At 40.1% G+C, this 27,225-nt stretch overlaps 1 protein-coding gene across 1 annotated transcript; it reads left to right on the forward strand.

Moving 5' to 3' along the window:
- The first annotated feature begins 1,200 nt into the window (after positions 1 to 1,200).
- Positions 1,201 to 26,901, forward strand: HAPSTR1 (HUWE1 associated protein modifying stress responses). The gene is made up of 4 exons (XM_054589567.1): positions 1,201 to 1,862; positions 2,411 to 2,491; positions 11,336 to 11,611; positions 23,878 to 26,901. The coding sequence occupies exons 1-4, from the start codon at positions 1,637 to 1,639 to the stop codon at positions 24,120 to 24,122; spliced, it is 828 nt and encodes a 275-aa protein (XP_054445542.1). The 5' UTR covers positions 1,201 to 1,636; the 3' UTR covers positions 24,123 to 26,901.
- Positions 26,902 to 27,225: the final 324 nt, after the last annotated feature.

Consider the following 27,225-nt stretch of genomic DNA (forward strand, 5'->3'; position numbering starts at 1 on the left):
TAGAGGGCCAGTTTTGCCTCTGTGCGGTCGTCGCTCATTTACGGGATGTTTCCTTCCCAGAACCTAAGGTCCAGGGAAAGCCCCTGACCGGTGGCTCTCTTCCGCGCGCAGGCCCGCACTTGGCTCGCAGCGGACGCACAGACCCCATCTGGGCAGGGGTTACAGGGCGACGGCACACGGCGGGTTAAAAGAGGCCGGCACACAACTTTCCCCTGGAAGCGGGGCCTCCCACTCGGTTTAGCCACACAGGTTCCGGCAGGAGGAGGCGGAGGCTGGCGCGTGACGCAGGCAGCCGCACGTGGCCCAGGAGTGTGCATTTAGGGACAGGTGCGGGGGCTGCCGCACTCGCGAAGGCGCAAACGTGTCCAGGCCTCAACACCCTCTCCCGTTCCAATTTATTCTCGGTTTTGCGGGCTGGCTGGGCGGCAGCTGCGGTCTAGTCCAGAGACGGTGTCCTCACAGGGCACTGGGGTGTCTGCCGGGGGAGGGGCGCAGAGCCCCTCCAAAGCGCTGCCTGTGACAAGCCGTGTGTCCGGACCGCCCGCAGGCCACAGGAAGGACCCACTGGCCTGCAACCTAAAAGATTTTCTTTTGGCTCTGAGACTCAATTTGTCCATCTAAGAAATGGGACACTAATAAACAGAAGCACACTTGTACTCAAGTTAGTGATACTCAGTTTCCCCACTCTTCCTCCTCTTTTTTGTAGCCCAAGGAACCGAATAAAGCAGACGGTCACCCGCCACCCCACTCCATCCCAGCGGCGCTGAGGCAGGGATTGATTTCCCGTCTTCTGGGGGCTGGAAGCACCGGAAGAGCCTGTCCGGGGTAAAGGGGCTAGGTCGAGTCACGTGACTCCTGGGGCCAGCCCGGGCGGAGGGGCCGCCGGCAAGTGCGCATGCGCACTTATTTTGGGGGGTGGTTGGTTGGCTGGCTGCAACCACTGTCCGCCCCTCCCCCTTTTTTACGACTTCATCCTTCCTGACATTCACTCCCTTTTACCCCGCCCATTGGTTATGTCAGGTAGACAGGCCGAGGAACCAATTACAGTGCAATATCCAGACACCGGTACGCGGAAACGGTCAGACCAGACCAATGAGACCTCTTAGAGCAGAGGTGCCGCAATGAGACAGGAGAGTTGAACGCGAGTGGGCGGTGCTTCCTCAGTCAGCATGTGGGCGGGGGAGGGCGGGGACCAGCAGCCGCAGAGGCGTCGACGGCGGCGGCGGCAGCGACATTCTTCAGTTTTCGGTGTGGGCTCGGTGGCGGTGTCAAGGTTGTGGGGCCGGATCGGTAGTCAGCGGTAGCGGTCCTAGGTGGGGAGGGCCGCGGCGCCATGGGGCGGCGGTAGACAGGCTCGGACCTTAGAGGCTAGGGGCGGCTGCGGTCATCTGGCCCGCAGCGAACTTAGGCGGGGCCCAGGGGTGGGGAGGCCCGGGGCGGGGGTCGTCCCGGGCTGCGCAGGGCTGCGGGGCGGGGCTCGCAGGCCGTCGGGCAGCAGGAGGCCTGGGCCGCCGCGAGGAGCGCCGCCGGCCGCTGGGCCCCGCTGCCAGGCCGCTCGACGACGACGCTCCCGCGGGAGACTAGCCTGAGGAGGACGCGGCGGCGGCGGCGGCGAGGCCGCGGGAGGCCGCGGAGAATGGAGGAGCGGAAGGAAGAGGGTGAAGCGGAGATACAGGAACACGGGCCCGAGCACTGGTTCTCCAAGTGGGAGCGGCAGTGCCTGGCCGAGGCCGAGCAGGACGAGCAGCTACCCCCGGAGCTGCAGGAGGAGGCGGCGGCCGCGGCGCAGCCCGAGCACAAGCAGCAGAAGCTGTGGCACCTCTTCCAGAATTCGGCCACAGCCGTGGCCCAGCTCTACAAAGGTGAGGGCCGCCGCCGCCATCTTGCTGCCGCCGCCTCGGGCCTGACCCTCGGCCGAGCGCCCCGGGGCGGCTGCCCGGCTCCGGCCGCCGCCCCGCCGCCCTTTCCTCACAAGATGGCGGCGCAGAAACCCGGATCTCGGGGGAGGCCCGGGGTCGGCGCGGGGAATGTCCTCTTTTGGGACCTGGCCCGGAGGAGTTAGTCCGCTCCTCAGGCCCGGCTGCCAGGCGCCCCCAGGCCGAGGAGGGCAGGGGAGGAGCCCCTAGTCACAAAATGGCGATAGGAGGCGGCAGGGCCGTCCCTATTGTGCCCGAAGCCGGCTTCGGGGCGGGGACTGAGAGGGGGCACCTCCCTTGCTGCAGCTCGGTCTCGTTCTGCGCTTCCGAGCCCCGCGGTGCCCCTTCCACCCTTCCGCGACCCCTTTCTTGCCGCCTTCCCAGTCTCTGAGATTCCCGAAACCCTTGAACAAAATGGCGAAACCTAATATGGCCGTTCCGGAGTGATTGACGCCCAAATAAAATTTCTTTTTTTTTTTACACCACTCTTTCAGACCGAGTGTGTCAGCAGCCAGGACTTTCTCTCTGGGTCCCCTTCCAAAACGCAGCCACCGCCGTCACCAACCTCTACAAAGGTAAGGATAACCTTGCTGCATTGCCGATTAAGGGGAAGGGCACCCTGCGTCAGGGTTTTAAGTCTCGCGTTCTAGTTGTATTGGTCATCTTTATCTGGACCCAGGTTGCCCGAGTGTTTTCTGTTCTTGAATTCAATCACTAATCCTAAATATTTTCAACTTGGACTCCGGTGGTGGCCTAGCTAACTAGATCGGTGATTTTCAGCTGGAGGCGATTTTGACCCCTCTCTCTTCCGGGTACATTTAGCAGTATCTCGGGGGCATTTTTGAATGTCATTACGGAGAGGGGGATCTGAATATCTTGTACCGCCCAAGATCGTTCTTTCAGGTCCACGCCCCAAATGTCATTAGTGCCGACGTCCAGAAGCCCTGAACTGAGACTGGGTAGAAGGAGCTTCTTTCTGGAAAAGACAGCGAGGGAAGAGAATTTATGGTTTTGTGTCATAGTGAGATGGGGGGCGGGGAGACTTGCAAGAACTTCGTGGAAAAGAATCTTGGGAGAGGCAATTTAGAGCATGATAGTTGAGAGCACTAAAGTGCGTGGAAAAGTAGCTAATTGGAATAATCTGTGCCCACGTTAATGTGCTGCTCTTCCCTAGCAGCTTCAAATATTTGTCTTAAAAACTACCTTATATCTGCTTGCACATTGCTGGCAGGAAATCTGTGATCTAAGTGTGAATTACAGAGTTGTCTTTCATGGTAGTGCCTTTCTGGAGTTAATTTCCCCCTTCTGTGATGACATGAAGATATGTTAAGGAGACATCCTTGCATATTGTACTCTCTTAGTGACAGTGGGTTAAGATTTTGTTCCATACTGATTTTGAAGGTTTGGAAATTTGGGTTTGATTTGCGAGACGGGGGGGGGGGCGGTGCTGTGGCAAGGTGTCTATGGAAAAAAGATTTGAATTTGTATTAATAACTATATTAAAATCAAATGCTTTCAAACTTTTGGGAGCTGCTGATAAAAGTAGTGGAATTTGTGCATTTCAAAATTATCAAAATAAGCTGTGGAGTGACTTGAGTTTTAGATTCTTATTTTTGTGTAAGAATTTTTAAATGATGGTAGCATTCTATAGGAAAAATATTCTTACTGTGAAATTTCTTGGTTAGAATTTGCAGTTTTGGGGGGATGGTAATTTGATACATAAACTGAAACTGGTGAGTAGAATGTTAATTTTAAGCAATGAGGAACTAATGGTCCAGGCGTACCAAGAAAGGGGAAACATACTTAAATGGTGCCCCAGTGGTAAGCTTTGATTTTCTGTGGCCGAGTTCCTTAAAATTTGACTCGGGAGTAGTTTGCTTTAACATCCATCAGTGCTTTTGAGGGTCTTGAATATTCTCTGCAATGGCTCTTGGTTTCATCCAGACAGGGAATTTTGAAATAAAACATAGAACTCTTTTAAAAAAAAATCATATTTCTTGGAGTATAACTTACATGCAGTAAAGTTATCCTTTTAAGATGTAAGTAAGCTTGAGTTTGACAAGTATGTGCTATTAAATCATATCTCCCCATTCTAGCCCTTAGTAACTACTGATATGGTTGCTGTATATATGGTTTTTCCCAGTTCCATAATATCATAAATAGAATCTTACAGTATGTAGCCTTTTGGGTCTGGCTTTTTTCACTTTCCTATAATGTTTCTAAAAGTGATCCATTTAGTTCACATTGCATGAATTAATAAATAGCTCAGTGCCTTTTTTTTCCTTTTGCTGAGTAGCATTCTGTTGTATGGTAGTACCACGGATTAGCCATGTGCTTGTTGTATTGCTGTTTGCTTAAAGGGTAAGGCAGCACATTTTTAGTGCCTTCTATATGCCAGGCTCTTTGCCTAGGTCATACAAAAATAGGAATGTGCTCTGGCTTTTTGGTCAGTTTCTGGTGCTGTTGTGTACAGGATTGTTATTCCTTTGGGACTAAAGCTGGCAGTTTTCTTTAGTGCTAATTAATTCTTTGTATAAGAAGATGGACCCAGGAGTCGAACTTTGAAATCTTTAATTTGATTACTTGATTTGAAAATTCTGCTTGTAATTTACTGGCCTGCTTTGTTCAGGAAACTTAATGAGAGACATTCAGTTGTTTGTTTTTTTGAACATCGCATGAGGTTATTGCATCACTGCAAATGCTGGATTGTTAGATTGAACTACTCTTATTTTGTATTTTATTTTTGTTAAAAGCATGTTTACCTGATAGAATAGACAAACAACTGCTTTTTGGAATTGGGTAGTGTGGCAATATTATTTTTTTTATCTGATTTAAGGAGAGTATCCATAGTCTTCTGTAGTTAAATAATTCTTTTCAGGGTGTGGTCTTCAGAGAACACAGGAATAATTGGATACCTTAAATAGAACCAGTAAAATTGGCAAGGCAGTGTCAAAAGTGTATGCAGCGTTAAGTGGTGATAAATTTCAATCAGAACGTTCACAGTTATGATTAATACTTAAATATAATTTACAGGGAGAAATATTTGGGGGGCATCCCTTTAAGCAGGCAGTGCTCCTGTATTTTGTATAATTAAGCACTTAATATAACAAGCTAAAAATGGCTCATTTTGCCGCCTGGGTATAGCCTGGCCCATTCACCAACCTCTTCATAGTCTTTAAAATGAGCACATTGGATGGTCAGAATTGAGGTATAAGCTTAGACTTTTGATCGCCTGTGGCCTTCTGAAAAATTGAACATTCATTTGGTTGAGTAGGACTGTAGCTGGAAGGATTTGGAGGAGAGTATGTTGGAGTATCCCCTCAGTGTGAACAGAACTCAATCAAATGAAGTGAGTGGTTCTTGCATCTAACAAAGTAGAGGCAGACTTTGACCTCTTTTTTTGGAAAGAGGAAGAAAAATCCTGATTGCTGGTTCTTGTTTCTGTGTTGATTTGATAACTCTAAAGAGGGTGATGTTCAATATTCAGTCATGTTGTGTCTCTCTTGCTTAGATTAGTACATTTGTGATGTCTGCAACTAAAGAAGAGAGTGAAAAGGTCATTTTAATCTAGCCCAGATTGATGCTTACCTGGGAAATATTTGGCCAAGCCTGGGTTTGCTTCTTAAATCTACCAGGTACCTCCCACATTTCCTTGGCTGACAGATTTCCAGTCTCCATTTCTTGATTCTTCATTTAGAAAGTACATATTCTCATCTAATTTCAAATTCCTCCTGCTTATGGCTACTTGCTTAGTAGAGAGTTGGACTGGTTCTCCTCTAGGACAAGGCCTTCCTATTCTCCTTATCTAATTCAAATTCCTCTTGCTTGGGGGGCTGCTTGTTCAGTAGAGAGGTTGGATTCGTTGTCCTTTAGGACAGGCTGTCCTAGGGAGCCTCACATGATCAGACTGAGGTAGGTGCTTGTGCCCTAGCTCCTCAGCAGCCCCTGTGAGCCAGTGTTTGGTTCTATCCTGTAGAGCCACAGGATATTTTTTTTAATGTTGTTTCTCTCAGCTTGTTAACGTTTTTCTCTTTTAAGTCCTTTTTTTAATGCTGTGCCTCGTTTGTCCCTTCACATTTTAAAAGTGCTTCTGAAACTTCAGGTGCATACTGGGTTCTATCATCTGTTGAGAGCTTTCTCTTCGTATTGTTTACGTTAAAGATTTATATTAATCATGTTTCTGGTCTCCCAGTGTACAGCATTTGCCCCAGGGCACGTCTGTATTCGAATAGTGCTTGCAGAAAGCCAACATCCTGATGGAGACCAGTGCTGAAATACCTGAGTTTAGAATTTAGGTTGTTACTACATAGCTTTAAGGTCCTGCTTAAGCTTTAAGACAGATAATGGAGCAAGATTTTTTTTCTTCCCCCCACCACCACTCTTCTCTTTTATTTTCTTAACTGTAAGGGGGGATTGGTATTTATAACTTAGTACAAGCTTTTAGTTTAGTACCGGCATATGGTGAGTGTTAGGGTTGACTCTTGGTGGTCAAGTTTTATTTTCAGATGTTTATGTCTGTGGGCAGTACTTAAGACTAAGGAAAGTTAATTCTAGTGATTTTTTTTTTTTTTTGGTCTAACTTTTTTCTTGTGTTGGAATAAGCTTTGTGGTATGTACTTTCCTTCTTCGTTTCCTCCTAAAAGGGCTAAACGTAAATAAAATTTTCATGTGAGAAAAATAGTTACGCATATAAGTCCTTATTTTTGAGATACGTTGGTGCCATATTCTGTTTATAATAACACTGTCTCACTTCATGGGGCCATTTTGGACCTTTACATAAGCTGAAAGTGAACTGAACATACTGAAAATTTGTGGGCCAAGTGGTGAATGAGACAAAGCATTTGCTACTTGGAGACATATTGAGGGGTTCACCTCCTTAAAACTTCTAGAGTTCCTTTGTGACTCCCCTTGTTGCAAAAAACTATTACTGAATTTTGACACTGCATAAGATGTCTTAGGATTTCTAATTGTGATCCATATTATCTTAAGTTGTATTAAACTTGTAAGGAGCAGTAGTAGCTTTAATTATTCCTAATACTGTTTTAAGATTTTGTCTCTAACTTTTTATACAAGATAATAATTTTCCAGTTTGTAACTGCTCTGTAAAAAGGATGTTTTTAGCTGCAGATACCAGAAAATTACAAGTTAGGCTGGCTTCAATGGTATGGACATGGATTGGCTCTTCACTAACTTGCAGGTGAGGGTGAGGTTGACTGAATTCAGTGGCTCAGGCTCCCTGGCTCTACAGCTCTCCACCCTTGTCTGCTCACATGTGGGAGCTTTGTGTTCAGGCTAATTTCAGTATGTTGGTAGATGTGAAACTTAGAAGAGCTGAGAAAGGCCCCCCCCCCCCCAAAAAAAACTACTAACAAATGATGTCTACAGTCTCTTGGCCAGAATTGGGTCACATGATAGCACAGAACTGGTATCATAGTTATGTTTGGGGTGGTGCAGATTAATTTAGGACTAAAGCACATGTTCCACCCCTTGAACAAATGCACAGCAGCAGCTTCCCCCAGAGCTGTCCAAACAAAAACGTGAAGGACCTTTTAGGAAAGGAAGGAGGATTGGATGCCAGGCTATTGTGGCTGCAATGATTCTTCCTTGGTTCTTGTCCTTTGTTTTATGTGGAAGGCGAAGATTAAGTAAGTAAGTAGCTAGAAGTTACTGCCTAGTAGATACTATCTCATTAGGGAATACATAGTTATTGCTCAAAACAGTTGGGAAACCATTTTATTTTCACTGACTCAGATCTTTGTTTCTAATGGAACATTTAAAATATATATATTCCTCCTTGTGACAAAGTGGTTGGTTAATACAGGTTCAGTTTTTAAGTTCAAATGTTTTGTAGTCAGTAGTATTCTTTAGAAGTGTTTATTTGATGTAGTGGTGTGCTCTTCTGGTTCGTAGATCCTCTTTAAGAGAATGGGAACTGACTTCCTCTTGTTCAGGAAGAAATGCCTTGTGTAGAAGGAACTGCCACTTACATAGTCTTGGGTAAGGCCCTTTGAACCTCAGTTTTAAAAAGTTCCTTGTTTATGAAATTGGGATACTTGCTCTGGCTGATTCATACGAGATTTGTGAGTATCAGAAAAACTATAAGTGAAATCTGATTAATTGTCTATCAAGACCAAATTTTGCATTTGGTCTTGACCTCAGAAATGATTATTTGCCAAGTGTCCCCTGCCAGTGGTGAGATGATTCAGCTTTTAAAAATCTCGTGGATTAAATTTCAGCTACTTACATAAAAACATTTTTAAAAAATATAAAACGTGGGATGTCTACTGTGACTGGCAAGAACCAGTGTTTCTTGTGTGAGGAAATGAATGTATTATTAACAGTTAGATTGACATTTTGTGATGCCTTTGGAGTGTGCCTAACCTTCAAATTTATGGCCCTTTTCCACAGTGACTTTGGTATCAGTAAGATAGTGTTGGGCCCCAGACTGTCCCCTACTGTTTGTGTTGCACTTCTAGAATTTGGGTCTCTTGTCAGGGTTCAGGTGTATTCAAAGTGTTAAAGTCCTAAACATAGGACTATATTTTAAATGGTTTAGTATTAACATGAGATTTTTCTCTATAGTGGAATAACTGAGATTGGATTAATCTGGGTGTTAAAGTAATTGCATTTGGCTTTCACGATATGCTGTTAATGGTATAAAACCAAGTTAAGCCCAGGCAGTGCAAAAGCATGTATCTGAAGACCTTAAATGTTATATCTGCTTTTCTTCTACTGTACCTTCTAGGATGTGAATGTTCACAACATGTCAATTTTTAGGGTGCCTTTGATTGGTTCTGATACTGAGACTTGTGCAGAATTTTTGAGGTGAAATGATTGGTCAGTTGCATACAATGTAAAAGAGGGTCACAACTAATTATGTAGCTGTCTTTCATTTAAATCAGTGACTATTGAGTGTTCCAACTTTGTTGAAACACCTGGTTAAATCATCAGCCTCTTGCAGATGTAACTTTTGTGACTTCCTTGTGCCCTCAATTAGAAGAAAACTAAATTTTGCCAAGCTCTTCATTCCCTGGATTGTCAGTTTCTTTAAAACACCACCTCAGGGAGCTTCTTACCTTTGACTCGATGTTTGTATCAGGTTTAGCTTTTCTTTTTTTGCTTTCTGGTTTGCCAGGTACATTTCCAAGCCTGCTTCAGGCTTGTTTCTTGTATCCTTTCATGATTTCAACTTCTTTCCCTCTGTAGTATATTTCTAGTACTGAGCCTTCCTCTATTTGTTTCTTGAAAAATGAAATTTTTTTTTAGTCATTTTTCTCCAGTCATGAGCTTGACTACAACAGTTCTTTTTGGGTGTAGGGCTGGTTAGTAGAAACCTGGTTGCTTCTAGGTTCATACATTTTTACCCTTGTCCTTTCCCATGGTCAGTCCTGTGGGATGGACTTAGTTTTCATGATGGCTTGATTTCTTTTATAATACTTCCAGTTCTTCAGATCATTTAAGGTCTAGATATAGCTTGACAAGGTGACCTTAGAGTATAGCTACGCGTCTAAGACTAGCTTCATCCTAAGCCTTTAGACTGAGAGGTGAAAAAGTGCTGTATTGTCCTCTTACATGCATTTTACATTTAAAATAGAGTTCATGCTTCCTTTGTTTATGTGAAATGAGAAATCAGAAGACATTGATTCACATAACTTGGCTATTCTGGTAATGAGATACTGGAGAAATTACTATATTTCTGAGCTGCTTATTATATCTATAAAATCAGAATAATTTTTTTTTTAACATTGTGATGGAGTTTAATATTTTTGAGTGCTTCCATGGACAACTTCCATTTTTCTTTTTTTAATTTTTTAGTAATAAGGTCTGATCATCTCCTAAGCAATGGGTCTTGTAATAATGTTCTGCTTGTGTTGCCCTCTGCCATCTTTTTAAATAATACAGATTTATACAGCTTTGGATCCAATGATGTCTGGATTCTTGTTTTTCTTTTTGGGACACAACTCTTCATTGATCATTGCTCCTCCTTTCCGCATCTACTTTTGTAGCAGACAAGGAATTTTTAAAAAATTCAAGGCCAGAAAAAGTAATAGATGATTCTTCGTTACACAAGAATGACTGCTTTTACAAAAGGTCTGGGAGAAAGGAACTGTCTTTAATTTTGTTAAAGATACACTTATGATTTTCTTCTGGTTTAGCAGCTCACCTAAAAATAAATTGTAGCTCTGACCAGCGTAGCTCAGTTGGTTGGGTGCCGTCTGGCAAAACAAAATGTCCCTTATTGATTTCTGGTTGGAGCACATGTTTGGGTTGCAGGTTTGGTCCCCAGTTGGGGCATGGGTAAGAGGCAACCAATAGATGTTTTTCTCTATCTTGTTCTCCATCCCTTCTCTGTTTAAAAATAAATAAATAAAATCTTATGAAAAAATTAGTGACTTAAATTTCAACTGTATAAAACCACTAAAGGGCAGGGATCGTTTCACTGAAAACTCAGGTTCAGTATATATGGAGGAAGTATCTACATGGAAACTGTGAGGCCAAAGATTTTAAGGCAAGATCCTTTGGGGTTGGAATGATTATGAGTTATGGAAAACTGTTGGGAACTGGAAGAAGAATGAAAATGTACCTAGGGAAACAAGTGAAGTTTCTTTTGTTTCCACTGTGCTGTTAGGTTTTGTGGAAATCAGAATTTTCCCTTATTTCTAAAATGTTTGCTACTTCAGTTGTGTTCCCCCCGATCAGTGCTGAACCTGTCAGTAGGATTGCATCTCCGAAATAACATGGTGAATACTGCTGGTGAGCGTGGCTTGAGTCAAACAAAATATTTAGTCACCTGTTAAATGATGTGATGTTTCTATTGAGAATTCGCTGTTTTCTGAAGGAGAGCAGTACAGCTTAGTAGATAAGAATCACAGATATGAGCAAAACTCTAGCTCTTGTATGTATTTTGTGACTTTAGTGAAGTTACTCAGTGCTCAATACCTGCTTCCTCATATGCAGTAAGGGGACAGTAGTACTGCTCTCAAGATAATGGTATTACTTTTTCTCAAGTGAAGCTGAGTATACATAGTAATAATAAACATTTAATAATTTACCCATTGTTAGCATTATTAAACAAGTTAGTTGGATTATTATAACAAGCTTTCTAAGGGAATAATAGCACTTTAAACATGGAAATTTGGCTAACAGTAAAGTCTCTTTAAAATTTTAAGAACATAAAAAATTTATGTTTTTAAAAAAGAACATAAGCTCTAAAATTATGTGATGTGTTAACTGAATTTAGAACATGTTGATTAAGTGTCATGTGTAACATTTGAAACATGAACGAAATACTCTGGTTACTAATTGACTTAGAAAACGATACTTTGGTTAACTAGTAAAATGATTTTTATTTAGAAGAAAATGTAGCATGGTTCTACTGATCATCATGTATCATTTTCTTATTCTTTTTTTCCTTACAGAAAGCGTGGATACCCATCAGCGAAGTTTTGATATTGGAATTCAGATTGGCTATCAGCGACGCAATAAGGATGTGTTGGCTTGGGTTAAAAAGCGCAGAAGAACTATTCGTAGAGAAGATTTGATCAGCTTTCTGTGTGGGAAAGTTCCTCCACCACGAAACTCTAGAGCTCCCCCAAGACTGACTGTAGTGTCCCCTAACCGAGCTACTTCAACGGAAACTAGCTCATCTGTAGAGACTGATTTGCAACCCTTCCGGGAAGCCATAGCTCTGCATGGTAAAGCCGTTTAAACATATTTCTTTGGAAAATGGTTAAGAGTGTGCCTGTGGATCCATTTTCACATTTAGGTTTAGGTCCAGATATATTGTCTGTTTTTTGTCTATTCTAGTAACTATTTGCTCTAGAAATGTTTAAATAGAATGTAAGCTAAGAACGTATATGGACAATTTTTGAATGTTAGATAGCCCATTCTAAAAAATGTTTTCAGAAAGTTAGTTTGAGCTTACTGATTTTACAGTAACACAGTCTTTTGCAGCGTTGATTAGAATTTATTGCTTTACTCATATTGTACCTGTTTTCTTACTCTTCTGAGTCAAAGAGGAAGTTCTTGTGTTTTAAGACTTCTACCACATTAATGATTGCCTGGAGGAGCCTGGTCAGTGACAGGCAAATAAGGCAGGTAATTGCTGGGCTCGCTCTCAGGGGAACTCCCTTTGACACCCTAAGTTACTGCATGTGCCTGTAGAGGGTGAGAGTTGATGACCCAGTGGGAGTGGACATAGAGAAGAATAATCGACTTTCCTTTGTCCCTTAGGTCCTTGTTTTGATAGTCAGGACTGTCAAAGAACAGGTCTATCACCATCTCCCCAGGCCAGACCTGCCATAAAAAGGCATTCTTGGCTGAGGGGTGTGAGTATTACTGGAGAAACCTGGAGTATGTAGTCAAAAGTCTGTTGTTGCTTGTTCTTCTCTAATACAGACTTTCAAATAGAACTCGGAGAAATACTTCTATAGGACATCGTTTTATACTGCTATAAAAATAAAACAACAAAATAAGACTTGGTTGAAGCCAAGGTGAAAACATAGATTGTGCCAGTGACTTAAGTATATAGAAGTGATTTAGTGAGTTAGGTCATGAGTCCTGTTAAAAGTTAACATTTGGGCCACAGTGTAGGTTATCTAAAGCAAAGTAACCTTGTAATAAAAACAGTGGAAAGGTACACAAAGGGCTTCTATATCCTTGCAACCTTAATGCTTATATATAGATTATTGTTCTGTCTGGCAAACTTTGATTCTTTACCTTCAAACCAGAACATGGGGTTTGAAAAAGTGTTAGTTTTTTTTCCCCCTCCTGATTGTGACTTTATGATAAGTTAAAAATACAAAAACATTTATTACAAAAAACTCCATAATGTATGGATGCAGTAGCAAGACTGCTTGCTGTTTTCTAATATGGAAGAGCAGTTATGCCATCAGAACTTTTAAAACTCAGGCAGAAAAACAGGTTGATCTCTTCCTGTTGAATTAAAGAGTTTCACATCTTTTATCATTAAATTTGGAAAATTTTACTGTGTGTACTAGAAGTACACATAGTTTGTCAGATTAATTTTAATGCATGGTGGTATTTGATGTAGTTGTTCTAAGTATTCTGCTTTTATTAAGTGGATTTATGACTCATTCCATACTTCTCTTGTTAAAGTGTCTTTTTCTGTATTATGCTACACTGTGGTTTTAGAAAATAGTTTTAAGAAACAAATGCCACTCATTTTAAATTTTAATGCAGTTGTATACATGGGTGGGCAAAGTAGGTTTACAGTTGTTTGTGTGGGAAATAATAATAAAAGGATAAACTGTTTCAAATAAATAATAATACAAGAAAAAACTCTGTTTCATGTACTCACAACTGTAAACCTAGTTTCTGCCCAGTTGTACAAAGGGCTAGCCAGCCCCTCTCCCAAATAACTAAGATATCCTCCACCTCCCCATACATTTTCTTAAATTGAATCTTCAACTTGTGATTTATTTTCCTGAACTTCGGGAGTTTCAACGATGATGTAATTTTAGGAAAGGATTCTATAATTTTATTTATGTTTAAATTGTGAGGGTTTAAATAAGTTTACTTACAAAGCTGTGTAGAAAAATAATCTTTCCCTTCAATAAATTTACCAAGTAGTGGCCAATTGAGAATATATTGGAGACTCTGTGTACTCTTATTCCTAGGGTTCATACACCAAAATCATGTAGTTAAAAATTACATGTGTTGTGGTGAATAGGGCCCCTTGAAGGAGTATACAGACACATAAATTACACTGAGTTTTGTGCTGTAGTGGTTTTATAGAACATCAGTGTATTGGAAATGCTTGATTTGAGTGTTTAAAGTAATTGGATTGATTTTTAATGGTAGGGCATTGTTAACTAAATTGTAATGCAGCTTAATGACTAACTTTGTAACAAGGTGCCCTCATGATCTATTTTATTGAATAGTAAATTGAAGTGAAAATTGTTCAGATGTTTTAAAATGTATTTCGAAACATCTTAATTAGGGCACATACTTGTCAGGATTTGGTGTGGCATACAATTGGCTTAGCCAAATATATGAAATCTGTGGTCAAATTGAAGTTATTGGAGTTCTCCATTGGAGGAAGAGTTTAAAGTCATGAAGTTTAGGAGTGCAAGAGGGGACATAGGAAAAGAATTGGTATATTGAGGTAGACTACTTGAGTTTTATAATCAAAGCAAACATGAGTGTAGGAGGTTACGTTGATTTATTTTCCTATTACATTTTATGTTGTCTGTTTTATAAGAGGAAAATTACCTTTATAGTTTTTTATCAGCTTCTAAATTCTCACCTGCATCAAACATGCCCAAATATACCTAAAATATGCCCTTTATTTTAGGTATAAAATATAGAAAAATGATAAAGAGGTGAGATACTTGAAGAATAGTTCATGTAGACAGTGAGGGATGTGATAGTGGTTATAAGATCCTCTGATCAATATACCCTCATCAGCTTTACTCTTAAAGTTCACAGTTTCAATCAAAAGGACATCAGTTAATGATTATCAGACAGTTTCAATAAAGAAATGTCAGCTCAGGGTTATTAAGGCTTAACAAATATAATCCATTGCTTTATTTTGGTATTTAATTTTCTGTCCATGAGATCTGATTATCTGGATATTAAACTCAGAGAAGTCAAACATAAGCATATGCTAAATTGATTTCCATCCTTAACTTTTTGGTCCTTGTCTTAAGAACATTATCAGAAATTTACTGAGCGCTGAATTGATACCTGTCACCTCATTTTTATGTAAATAGATTTCAGAACAAAATCATCTGCACCTTTTGTGGTTCTCTGCTTTTCTCATAATCCTTTTTCTAGACATCCTTTCTCTTGTAGAACTTTTCTTTTTCTTCTATTCTTAGGCTCTTCCACTAACTTGAAAACACTTCAAAAGCCACCTTAGTATTAATTCCTAAAATTTGTACTTCTAGATTCCACCTCTCTCCTGTCAAATATGTGTGGTCCCATTGTCTTTGGCGGACATCTCTACCGGGTGTCCCACACCCATTTGTCTCACAGATTTCAAACTGGACGACTCCTCCTAGCCCCAACTATAGCAAACTTTTTTCCCTTCATTTAACCATATAGCAGACATGGACATGGCAGATTCTATGCAATCTCTGGGAACGTATAAATGAATGTTTTTTTTTTCTTTTGAGGCTGACACATACTTGTATAATAATTTAATATCGTCAGCGTCATGTTTAAGATGTTTTGGGTGCAGAAAGGAACATTTCATAGTGCAGCCTGGCTGTGGGTTCAGAGAAGGCTTTCTGGAGGTGAGCCCTGGGCTCTAGGGATAATCTTCCTGCTCTTGTTTCCCAGTCCTGAGTTGACCCATTTGCCAGTCCCTGTTTCCTGGCGCCAGTGGAGTAATCTTACTGATTTCTTCACTTCACTGAAAATAACCTTTGTTTCCCTATGGCATATAGGGTGAGGTCAGAACTCAGTTTGGCATTGCAAGACCTCCCTTTTTTTTTTTTTTAAAAAAAAAATTGTATTTATTTTTAGAGAAGGCAAGGGAGGGAGAAAGGGAGAGTCATCAATGTGTGGTTGCATTTCATGTGCCCCCTACTGGGGACCTGGCCTGCACCCGAGGCTTGTGCCCTACACTGGGAATTGAACCAGCGACCTTTTGGTTCATCGGCCAGTGCTCAGTCCACTGAGCCACACCAGCCAGGGCAGCAAGACCCTTATGACTTCCTCTCAACCTTGGGTTGGGTATCTTGGCTGTACTGTCTATTGACTATTCCCATTCTCTTTTCTAAGGTTTTTCACTCTGCCTGTTTATTCTTTCAGATTGATTAAAAGCCCCTTCTCTGACGAAGCTTTCTTTCATTTTTTTTCATTTTTCTCATTCCTTCCCTGAACTGTACATTGTCTTTTCCAGTTTAAATTGTTTTCACGGCTGGGGCTACATTAGGGCAGGAACCTTATCTTACAGATTCTGGCTTTAACAGAACCTGGCGTAGATGTATTCTGAACTTAACATTGGTTCAGAGGTCTATTAAGTGACTTGATGCAACACAGTTTGGGCAGGGAACCTTTAGATACAGTTTAGGATGCAGATCCCTGCATGACTACAATAAGGGTATACTGTAATGGGTATACCTTGAGAGTGCTTCAGAGTAAACCTAAATTAGAACAACTGAGACTTGGAGTGGGGCCTCAGGATAATTCACAATAAGAACTATTTTAGTGTTTACTTGGTGTTGGCACCCTGCTAAGGAGGGTCCACTTTAATCCTGAAACTTAATGTTGGGTCACTGCCATTTTATCAATGAAGAAAGGCTTATTTGGCTAAAGTGGAAGAGATAGTAGCAGAATAGATATTCTAGATTTGTCTGGCTTCTGAATGCATGCTCTTAACCGCTGTGCCTCTATGTTTGTACATTTGGGACTTCTCTACCACCATCCCTTGGTAGGGCTGGCGGTGGGATGCTATAGGTTTCCAGGCTTATTTTTCTTCTCTGAAGACATCAGAGAATACATGAGTTTTGTATCTTTCTGGTGTTCTTCCCATGAAGGAAAGTGGATAAGTAGGCTTGAAGATGAGTGTCTTATGATCTGCTGTATTTCTGCCTTACTATAGTAAGAAGAGCATTTTAAGCTTTGTACATAGGTTGCTTTCCCAGTATGACCTTGGGCAAGATGGTTTGCCTTGCCAAGGCAGTCTCCTCTGTGAAAGGTGATAACACTTTGTTTATAAGGTGACATAGTAAATGAGAAACTACACAAAGTACCTATTCTTCTGGTTAGTTTTAAGTCCTATGAGTGCTCTCTTTGCCCCTGGATGCAAAATAGACCAGGAGCTCCAGTGGCCTTTGAATATACTGTTTTCCTTCCCTTTTTAGGGAAGGAAATTTTTTTAAAATTGCACAAATTGCTCCAGAAGGAGAGGGATAACTTAAAACTTACTATTAACTGGTGATACTACTTCAGAGATCTTGAGCTTGTTTCCTGTTGTTATAAACCAGTGAGGCTAGTGTCTTTCTACTGTATGGAGAGATTTTTAGTGGCCCAAATTAGTGCTGCTGTGTTTGGAAAAGCCTTAGTTTGAGATCTGTTATCTTCGTTCTCAGTTCTGTGTGTTGTCATGGAGATTTAGGTGAAAGGGTCCAGAGTAAGAATGGAACATGTGATCATGGAGGGGAAGATGGAGACCTGGATGGAAGACTAAGACGCAGCATGCCAAGTCAGACTGCACTCATTTGACAATTTCATTCAAAACCTCGCTCTCAAATCATCTCGTAGGTGGTCTTTGTAGGTTTCTGGGCGGGGGTCATACAGTTCCAGAAAAATCAGACTGTTTTTTAGTTCCAAAAGTCATTTTGACAGACTCTTTGACTGCTGTGATAGGAACTAACCCTACCAGGTCTGGAATGACCCTCTGTAAAATTCATTAGTTCAGACTTAGAGGCCTCTAGCACATAGGGTCTGGTGTCTGGTGGGAATCATTAATGTTACTGACACCTTGCTTAATTTTAAGTTTCGTGTTTGAAACACATTCAAAAAGACAGCTACTGCATTACCTGTGTACGTGCTGAAAGGGACTTAGGCAAACATAACTAGTCTAAGCTTTAATGAGAGAGCGGAGAATTCCCAGAAAGAAATTTTATTTTTAAAGGAAGAACCTTGTCAGTTAAAACAACTACTGAATGAAGTCTAAAGTCTTGTGGTTTTTTTGTTTTGAAAACCCTCTGTTAAAAAAATTTTTTTAAGTGGATAGGGTGTTATAAATTCTGACTTCTGCAATTAAAATCCTTCTGCTGAAGGTATAGTCATTTAAAAATAAAGTCTATATTACCATTTTGTACCCTTTCCTGTTGCCCAACATTTACTGAACACAGTAAATACCAAGTACTCTGTTAGAGGCTAGTGGTAGGAGCAGGTGATACAAAGGTGAATCAAATAATGTCAAGGGAGTTTCTAGCTTAATAGAATTACATTAGACAGTGTGAAGTTTATAAACCCAGGCAATCAGATTGAGGGACAGCGCTATTGCCTTAGTAATTAATAGGCTCCATTTCTGGCCCCCCCCCCCTTTTTTTTTTTGCCTAGCAAAGTCTTTGGGCTGTGTGGAGATCCTTATACAACTTCTTGGATCTGGAGGAACTGGGCGTAGGGCCTTATAATAAAAATGCAATCGTTTGAAATCATCTTCAGACAGAAATTTTACTTAGAAAAAGTGTAAGGCAAGTTCCTAATTTGTCATACTCACCAGGTTCAACTGATAACCACCTTCCCCTAGAGTTTATGGAGAACCGTGAATCTTGAGCGACAATAGGATTTTCTTTGTCCTTTGAGCACAGATTTTTTGCAGCTCTTGTTTTGTCATTTTGTTACTCTTTGGCCTGGGTGCACTAGAGTGATAGTAGAAGTTAGTAAATTTTGGTGAGAACAAATCTTCCTGGTAAAATTTCTTAGTTGAAATCCTAGTACATTTAAGAACTTTAAGTAATTGTGCTTGGTTCTTTTTTCTCTGTGCGTTCCCTATCTTTATCCCTTCCACTTACAAAGTTAAATATTTAGACACATTTTGACAATTTAACGTAAAAATCAGGTTGAATGTTCTTAAACTGATGGTATGTTACAAAAGAAACTCCTTTGAATTCTCTGTTGCAGAGGACTAATGGAAACTGACTTGTGGGGCATTTCTTTCCATCCATCTTTCAAAATCTCATCTTTTTCTCTTGCCCACATTCCTAGCAAGCACAGAGTGTGGAACAAGTAGAATCTTGATAGATGCTTGAATGTTGTGATCTGCATCTTCCTGAATGACAGAACTATCGAGTTATTTTAACAGTAAAATGTTTTAAAAACTTGAAATTAGGATGTAATTAATGCACCAAAGCAGTTTCATTTCTTAATTGCTTAAAGTTGATTATTTCCAACAATATTCTTTAAGTAAAAGTCCTCTGAAGGCTGGAATTTCTAAATTATGCCCATTGTTGTGACCAGCTTCTGAGAACAAGAACAATTAAAACAATTTAAAACAGCATTGAAATTTTTGATGGAAAAATTTTGAGATTTTATGTTAGCTACTGAGCTTTCTGGGGGTGGTGAAGGACTTACCTGAAGCTTCCAACATGAATAATACAAAATTGTTTTGAACTTGCAATAAAATTTTGTTGGGCTTTTTTTTCATTGATGTGATAAAGAGTCCGTGTAGCATAGCCATGTCTCAAAGCCAGTTTACTCACCTGGTACTTACTTAAAAATCCATTGGTAGGTATGATGGAGTTTAACATTTAAGTTTTAATTTTTTTTTTTTACTAGTTTTCTGATTTATAAATACTAATTTCTTGGAAAATTTGAAAATTTCCTAAAAGTAAAAATTCAGTATCTTGTCCAAGTACACAAAGACAACTGCAGTTAAATGTTTGGTGAGTTTTCTTCCAGACTTTTTTTTTCAATGTACAAATGTTAAAGTTATTTTATAGTGGAGATCATACTGCATATATGGTACTGTATCTTGCTTTTTTCATTTTAACGTGAGCATTTTTCCCATGGCATTAAAACTGTCTTTGAAAAATTGAAAGCATTTTGGGCTGTGAGCAATAACTGAAAATGTTTTCTTGGTTTGACACATGTATCTTTGTAATTGGTTTGATTTAGTGTGCTTTACTTCAATAAAAGTTCAGTATTACAATTTACAGATTGGGGTGGGGAGTGGTATCTACTTCAAATTACCAAAATCTTCTAGTAGAATTGCTTTTTCAGTGATTGAACACCCCCCCGCCCCCATACATTTAAAGCACCACATTTACACACAAGTGCTTCTTGATTAAAAACCTCAGAACACAACTTCTTGAAAAAGGAGGGTTGTCCATTTGAATAGTGCAATTCATTTCAAATGTAAGAATACCAGTTTCTTAGGGTTTAGGCAGGATGTTAATCACTTGATTCAAGTTGTGTGGATTTCAAATCCCACCTTTCTACTGGAGATAAGAAAACTGGTGGAGCAGATCTGCAGGGGCCGGTCCTGAACCTGTGCTGATTGGGTCAACAATAAGGACAATCTGCTTTCTCCAGAGATAGCCCTCTGTTCTCAAAGGGCTGGGGTGGGGGTGGGGCTGGGGTGGAGGGTGGGGTGGGCAGCAGAAGTGGAAAGCAAGTAGTAGAGAGGGTAGATGTGGCTTTCAGGTCAAGGGGCTGCTGTGTGGAGGAAGGAAGTGGATTGGTTCTACATGTGCTCTTTCTTTGCCTGTATGTGACTTGACTGTGTGTTGGTAAGCTGGAATCACGTAATAATTCTTAAAACAGGATTTTCTTACTATAAGCATGAACTTGGTATGAAAATAATAGTTTTGTGCTACTTTTTAACAATTTACTGTGTAACCTAGATTCTTATAACCTGGACTTGTAACTTTGTTTTAGCTCCAGTAAGAGCTTTTTTCGTTCGAAGTATGATTAAATTCTCCTAATCTTTTTTCCTCACTCTTTCACTAATCATTTAAAATGGATGCAGAAACTTTAAAACTGATAAAATTTATCTTGTATTAAGCAACTGAGACTTTTCTGTCTAATCATACTACTTGTTCTACTGCTTTTGTCAATGGATATTCGCATAGCCCTTTTGAAAAAGTGTGTTTTTGGTAGAAATTAAGTTGTATGCCCCTGGCTGTACAACTTCATTTTCAGTTCTGAAGCATGTTTAGATTCTCTGTACTTGTATAGGCCTGATTGTTCATGTGGCTTAGTAAGGTTTCCTAAAGCATCTTCTAGTAGCTGTCATTGGTTTATTAAATAAAATTTGGGCTGTTTAAAATACACATATTTTTTGGTTGTTAATCAATTTTTTTTTAAACTTGAAAAGTCTTTTTGGGGAAGATGAGATAGTTAAACTTTGAAAAGAAACCTCCCTGCTGAGAGTAGGTAATACATAGATAATGTTGCACATTGTGATTTTACTTTAGCTGCAAACTAAACCCCACGTCATACATCCAACAAAAAAGATTGTGATTTTACAGAAGTTACTGGGGAATTTTCAAATTCAAACTGATGTTTACTCATCTTTTTCATGGAGAATGGCAGTTGGTGTGCCTGTTCACTTCTGATGGAGTGACCTATGAGCCTTGGGTGTTGTCCTTAGGTGTTAAAACTTACTGTTGTGGAACCTCCTACCTTACGAAGGGCATTGGGGTGGGGTTTCATGAGGTGTGTTTTCTTTTTCTTTTCTTTTTTTTTGATTGTTTCAAATAATAAAGGGCATCCTGAGTTTAATTATTGAAGTAGTCCAGTTTATTGCTGAAGGTTCAAATTATGAAACATGTATGAAAATGCTACTGTTTAAAGTATGTGGATACCTTTTAGTATGTTGCGAGCTTTGAGATTAGAAAGGAAGGCGCAGCTTTCTCAAGGGATTTACAGACTTGGTGAAGAACTTTAAAAAAAACAACCAACCAGCAACTTGGGAATAAACTGCATTGCTAACTTGATGGCAAAGCTTTATGTGAAGGGAGCTACCTGAGTTTATTTTCTGGTGTTAGGTGAATAAACATTAACAACTTTGGATTTCAGTGGTTTTCAAAATACTGGATAGGACTTTGAAGCATTATTCCTACTTTTTCTTTTTTTCCCAGAATTCAATGAATCCATATGCCAGAACCATATTAAATTCATTAGGTAGAGATGAAAAGATTGTTTAGGAAGAGTCTAATGATTATACTCTACTATTACAGAAAAATGAGCTCTAGGTGCTGCTTTCCTTTTTATTTATTTTTAATAAACCTGTTTGGGTCTGGGAAGGAGGAGTGCAGTTCTTTATGAAAATGTTAAGTTTGGATGTCCGGTAGGCAGTTAGAAACTCTTTTCCCTTTTTAAAATTTATTTTTAATAAATCTGTGGTAAAGGGAAGGATTGCCCAGTTCTTTTTGAAAATGTTAAATTTGAGATGTCCAGGAAGTTAGAAAAATGGATAGGATCTTGAGCTCAGAAATACCTGCTTCTGATTTGGAAAAAGATGGGTAAGCGAAGGGGTCAAGGCTCTCGGCCTGGGTGATACCAACCTGTTGGGCAGAAGAGACACACGCAAAATCCACAAAGGAAGGAGCGGAGAGTTTGAAGCAGGAGGGAAGAGGAGCCAGCAAGAGACTAAACAGGAGAGGTAGGAGAACCAGGAAAGAAGGAATCAGGGGAGGAGGTGCTGGAGGAATCAGTGGGGAGCAGATGTTAGAAGGGAGGCACAGGGCCAGCCATTTTAAGGAACTGGAAATTGTCTGATACAGGTAGTCATGATTCAGCCTTTGGGGGGTGTGAAAAAGGCAGGAAGGGAGAGTAACTGTTCAAAGAAATGGGGCCTAAGGCAGGCCAGGCCTTAGACTCTAAAGCCGCTTCCATGTTAAATAATTTAAACTTCAAGGGGAGGGATGGTGGCTAGAATCTGCTTGAGTTTGAGTCCCAGCTCTTAACTAGCTGTGTGACCTTGGGTGGCTTACTTAATCTTGATTTTTCATCTACAAAATGGAGGTAACGCAGATGTCATAGGGTTATTTTGAGAATGACATTGAAAAGTATTTAATGTGCTGGACGCAGGAAGTACTCCAATATTAGTGTTCGTATTTTATTTTTTAAATAGGTGCTAGCTTTGGGAAAGGTGTTTAGAGCTTAAAAGGGACATGATCAGCTTTTCTCTGGCCATCAGTGGGAAGGGTAGATGTATCTTCTACAGGGAAGCCTTAAGGGGACAGGTTGGTTAGAGCAGTTGAGAAGGGAGGTGTGGGCTGCAGAATGTGATCAGCATATGGGTTGAGGCTGTGGGTTTGAGAATGTTCAGAGTATTTGTAGAGCAAGAACAGTGTCAAAGGGAATTTAATAGATTTGATATGTAGAAAGCAGAATTCTTTTTCAACTTAATGTTCACATTTAAATCATGTTTACAGAGCATACAATTAGAAAGAATGGGCCCCTATGAAACCAACCTCGAAGCTTATTTTAAAATCCTGTTCTTTGGAAACACTGATTATACTAGATCATGCTATATAAATTCAATCAAGCAACAATAAAATCCCTGTGTGAGGCCAGAATAGCATAAGGGGAAATTCATGAGAAGGAAAATCCACTGTCAGTGATGTTAGGTTTTTAAATTCAGTGTTACGGTTTCTTTCCCTGCCTCACTCATTCCTTTTACAGGTTTATCCTGAACATTTAGGAGTGGGGACATGTTTGCCTTCTTACCTGTTCAAGAGTGTAAGGAATTGAATGTTCAACCATGTATGCTGGGTCTTTTCTGGATTTACTAACTTAACTGTGCAAGCAAAGCAGCAGGATTTTTTATGTCACCCTTGCCCTACTCCCTTCTCTAAAGGATTATAGATGATAATGAGTTAGGTAGTTCTAAGGGGGACGGGGCTACCAAACAGTCCAGACCTTGGGTGATCAGGCAGCCCAATTTTGTCTAAGGCAGATTCATTTTGTACTTGATGTCCCAGCATAATTTATAGTAGTGATGCTTTTTTTGGGGTTTGATAGAGTACTGTTTTGGGTGGTAAATTACAAAGCCACCTTATCTAGAGGGGATGTGGAACAAGCCCATTCAGGCCTGGAAATGATTGCCTGTTCTCCTATATTCATGTGAGCACACACCCACAGTCATCTAGACCCACAGACACATCAGAGGGATCTGTCAGGACAGTGACTTTTGATAACCAAAGTTGTTTGAAAGAAGCGCCTTCTGTTTTCAGCTATAAATTGCATACCATACTTGGCTAAGAAGTAGATGGGAGTATTTCACTATGTTTGTACACCTAGCATGGTGCTTGCCCAATAATGTAAAAGTAAGTAGTGTCACCAATAAAGCATCTCATATGTCAAAGTCAGACGATTCCTCTTTCCAGAATAAAGCTTAACTGCTCCCTGGGGGCCCCTTACAAAGAAAATAGACATCCTTTGACACTATGGCAACATTGAAAGTAAAGTGGATTGCTTTCAAAAGGGTGGAATAATTGAGCAACTCTAAAACCTTTTTTCTTCTTCCTAGGTCTTAGTGGTGCAATGGCTAGTATAAGCGTGCGTTCGAGTACCCCAGGCTCTCCTACACATGTAAGCAGTGGATCGAATGCTAGTCGAAGGAGAAATGGACTCCATGATGTCGATTTGAACACTTTCATATCAGAAGAAATGGCACTCCACTTGGACAATGGTGGAACTAGAAAGCGTACCTCAGCCCAGTGTGGCGATGTCATTACAGACTCACCAACCCATAAACGCAACAGAATGATCTAAACTGAAAACATTTTCACACCCACCATGCTGCTTGAAAGCCACTTGATCCTCAACATATACTATTATTGCAAAGGAAACATGAGGCCATCTTCCCTTGTTCACTGTTTAAGACAAGTGAATTCTATAGTGGTTGCCATAAATGGAAGTTCTAGGTATTTACAGTAGATGCCTCTTGTAACTATGGCTTTCTTAAAACTATAATCCTAGCAGAGGACATCAGATATTGTGTAGTTGTTAGCAAGATCATCATAGGCAAACATATATCCGTTCCAAGGCTAAAAGTGACCTTAACTGTATTTATTCTCAAAGGGAAAGGAAATATCAGATGTTTATTTGGTTATAGAATGCTTTTTTAAAAAAATTTCCTGCTGTGTTGAGTATTTTGCTTCAACAGTATTGCCAGGTTCCTAAAATTGTCTAAAACATGATTTGGCTTCCTTGTCAAATCTGCAGGCTTCCATTTTTTGCACAGCAGCACTGTATCATGCACCTGGTTTCTATATAGTAACAGTGTGCAACTTCTAATTATTGAACTGTGCCCTGTTTCTAGTTTTCAAAGCAGTTGCTAATTCTGGTGATTGTGTGATGTAAAGAGGTGCTATGATGGTCATGCAATTAATACTTAATATTGAATCAATACAAAGAACTTTATTGGATTCACTTTGTGTGTGTTAGTGCTCTAAAAGTAGCAATATTATTAAATCGCCCCCAGATTAACCCTGTAGGCTTTAAACTCCAGTTTTAAAGACAAGTACTGCTTCCCGTGCAGGGTACTATCCTTATGGTAAATGTAAACGTAGACTGTACTCAAGGTGACCTAAAGTAGAGAGGTCATCAACTTTGAGAGTGGGCTTCCTCTGTGGTTTGGTATTCATGCGAGGGAGATGGATGGTGGGAGGGTAGGTATTCCAGTCTTTCTGTTCTGTTTTTTACACTTTCATGAGTGCCCTACTTTGTGCAGTTTCCATTGGAATGGGTGGCAGGTAAGAAAAGATCTTTATCTGCTTATAATGTGATTACAACTTAAACAGCAAAACCCAGCTCTCCAATCCCTCTCTTAAAAAACACAGTTTGGATTCTCATTCTGGAAAAGATGGAATCGCATGGAGGTTCTCTTGATGTTAGGTAGACCTAAATAAAAATTTCCACTATATTCCTCTTTTGGGTAAATATAAGACCTCTTGTAGCTACTATGTTTTAGAGCATGTTTCATCTTCATTTTTAATATCTTGAACTGAATGGTAGTCTTTTTTTAGATGAAGAACTGATGTCAGCCTGCCAGGTACTGTAATTTATTCTATCATATTATATATCAAGTAGGACAGTGAAAAATGTTTCCTTGCAAATTTGTAGTCCAGTATCAGTTACTTCCTATTTTTATCCTTAAAAGACCATTGCAAATCCAATGTAAGGGTTTTTCCAGTAATTTACTCACAGCACTTTGTTAAAGTTTGCAGTTTCCTCAGCCATTTAATAATACCTTTATGTGAAGAAACTTTGCTAAGTTAGCCATAATATTCATTGACTGGGTGGGATGTGAATAGAATGTTAGAAATGTGTGAACTAAAGTTCTGCAATCATTATATATAAAACCTTTATTTAAAGTCATCATACTAAAACTAGGAATGAAAGGTGAGGTATTTCTAAATTTTGGCAAAAGTGGATCATTTTTATTTGAATATTATAGCAGGAAGAATTCCAGCAGTCTATCATTTTATCTGAAATGGACAAGCCTCCTCTGTATTACGAATACTTTCAAGCTGCACTTTGGACTATACTAAGAAATGCAGTTGGAGTTACCTGTGTTTTTCTGTCGTCGTAAATTTAGATTCTGGAATTGGGGTTTGGTGGTGTAATATGTTGCTCACAAGTGGCCAGAGCTCCTACTCCTAAAGGATTTTTTGGGATTGAGGAACACATATTTAATCTCCCCTTTATACCTTGGTTCTAGTTCCTCTTTCCAAGTTGAGCGGCAATTTTGGGGGGTTGTTTTCGTTTTAGTTGGTGCTCTGATGCTTAATCTCAGTACCCTTTACTCTCAATTGTCAAATTTTGGTAAATAAAACATGTGCCATTTTCCTTGGTAAGAGAAAGCAGGTCTTACTGTCTGCCAGAACACAATTTATATGCCTTACTGGCTCCATTAAACTTTTTGAAAACTTTAGCATTTGTTACTTTTTTCCATTGCATTTAATCACCTGTAACCCCCTTCCTGTTGTCTCCCTTGTACCACCTGAGCACAAGATTAACCCTGAGACCTAAGATTAGAAAGGGAAATGATTTCTCTTAGGAAAAGTTAGTTCTGACTGCTAGATTTCTGAACCTTTGTACCATTTTAGATGCAAAAACAAATCATGGAAGATTGTGTATTTGTGTGGTACTTTTTTTAAATAATGATTTTTTTTTCCTTTTTGAGTCTCGAGAACAACGTAGGCTGAATTTTAAAACTTAACACTTTGCTTTTGGGGAACAGAACCTCTTTTCATCTTAAGGTAGATCTCCGATTCTTTTAGACATCATAGCTCATTAGTTCTGTTCCTGTTATCCTAACTTGGCATGAGTGGATTGAAGTCATCCTTATACTGCAGTTGTTCTGAGCATGGCTGAAGCATTAAAAACTTAATTATAATGTCTGATATTTTACAGAGCAAAATTAATGGAAAATATTTGGCTGAATCTAAAGTCCTACAGTCAAATACTTCAATGTGGTTTTCCCAACTGGAGTAGTGGTACACACCTTAAATCATTCAATGAATAAATAATTATAAAAACCAAAAAACTATGGGGCTTGTCTGCAGTTTTGTTTTGGTCATCACACCTGAATAACTTGTAATCAAAAGAAGTCCAGGCTTTTAAAAAAGAACTAGCCTTCTACATTTTTTTCCGCCTAAGGGCTATTGCAACTCATTAATCTTGAGTATTGTGGCTTTGAACCTTACCCCGCAGTGAAAGCTGGCTAGCTTCCTGTGTAGTAGGGGATGGCTGAGGGCCGACCAGGAGGTCAACCATCCTCAGTGCAGCGAAGATGCAAAATGCCAAGAGATGATTGGAAATGGGGGCCATTAGTTGGGGACAGGGATGGCACAGTTAATTTTAGAAAAAT

The sequence above is a fragment of the Pteronotus mesoamericanus genome, unplaced genomic scaffold (assembly GCF_021234165.1).
Source record: "Pteronotus mesoamericanus isolate MK-2021 breed Mesoamerican mustached bat unplaced genomic scaffold, CSHL_Meso_final scaffold_167, whole genome shotgun sequence".
NCBI lineage: Eukaryota > Metazoa > Chordata > Mammalia > Chiroptera > Mormoopidae > Pteronotus > Pteronotus mesoamericanus.

Coding starts and splice junctions, on each gene's coding strand:
- HAPSTR1 (XM_054589567.1), top strand. CDS start 1,637: ATGGAGGAGCGGAAGGAAGAGGGTGAAGCGGAGATACAGGAACACGGG. Junction 1,863..2,410: donor CGTGGCCCAGCTCTACAAAG/GTGAGGGCCGCC, acceptor CCACTCTTTCAG/ACCGAGTGTGTCAGCAGCCA. Junction 2,492..11,335: donor CGTCACCAACCTCTACAAAG/GTAAGGATAACC, acceptor TTTTCCTTACAG/AAAGCGTGGATACCCATCAG.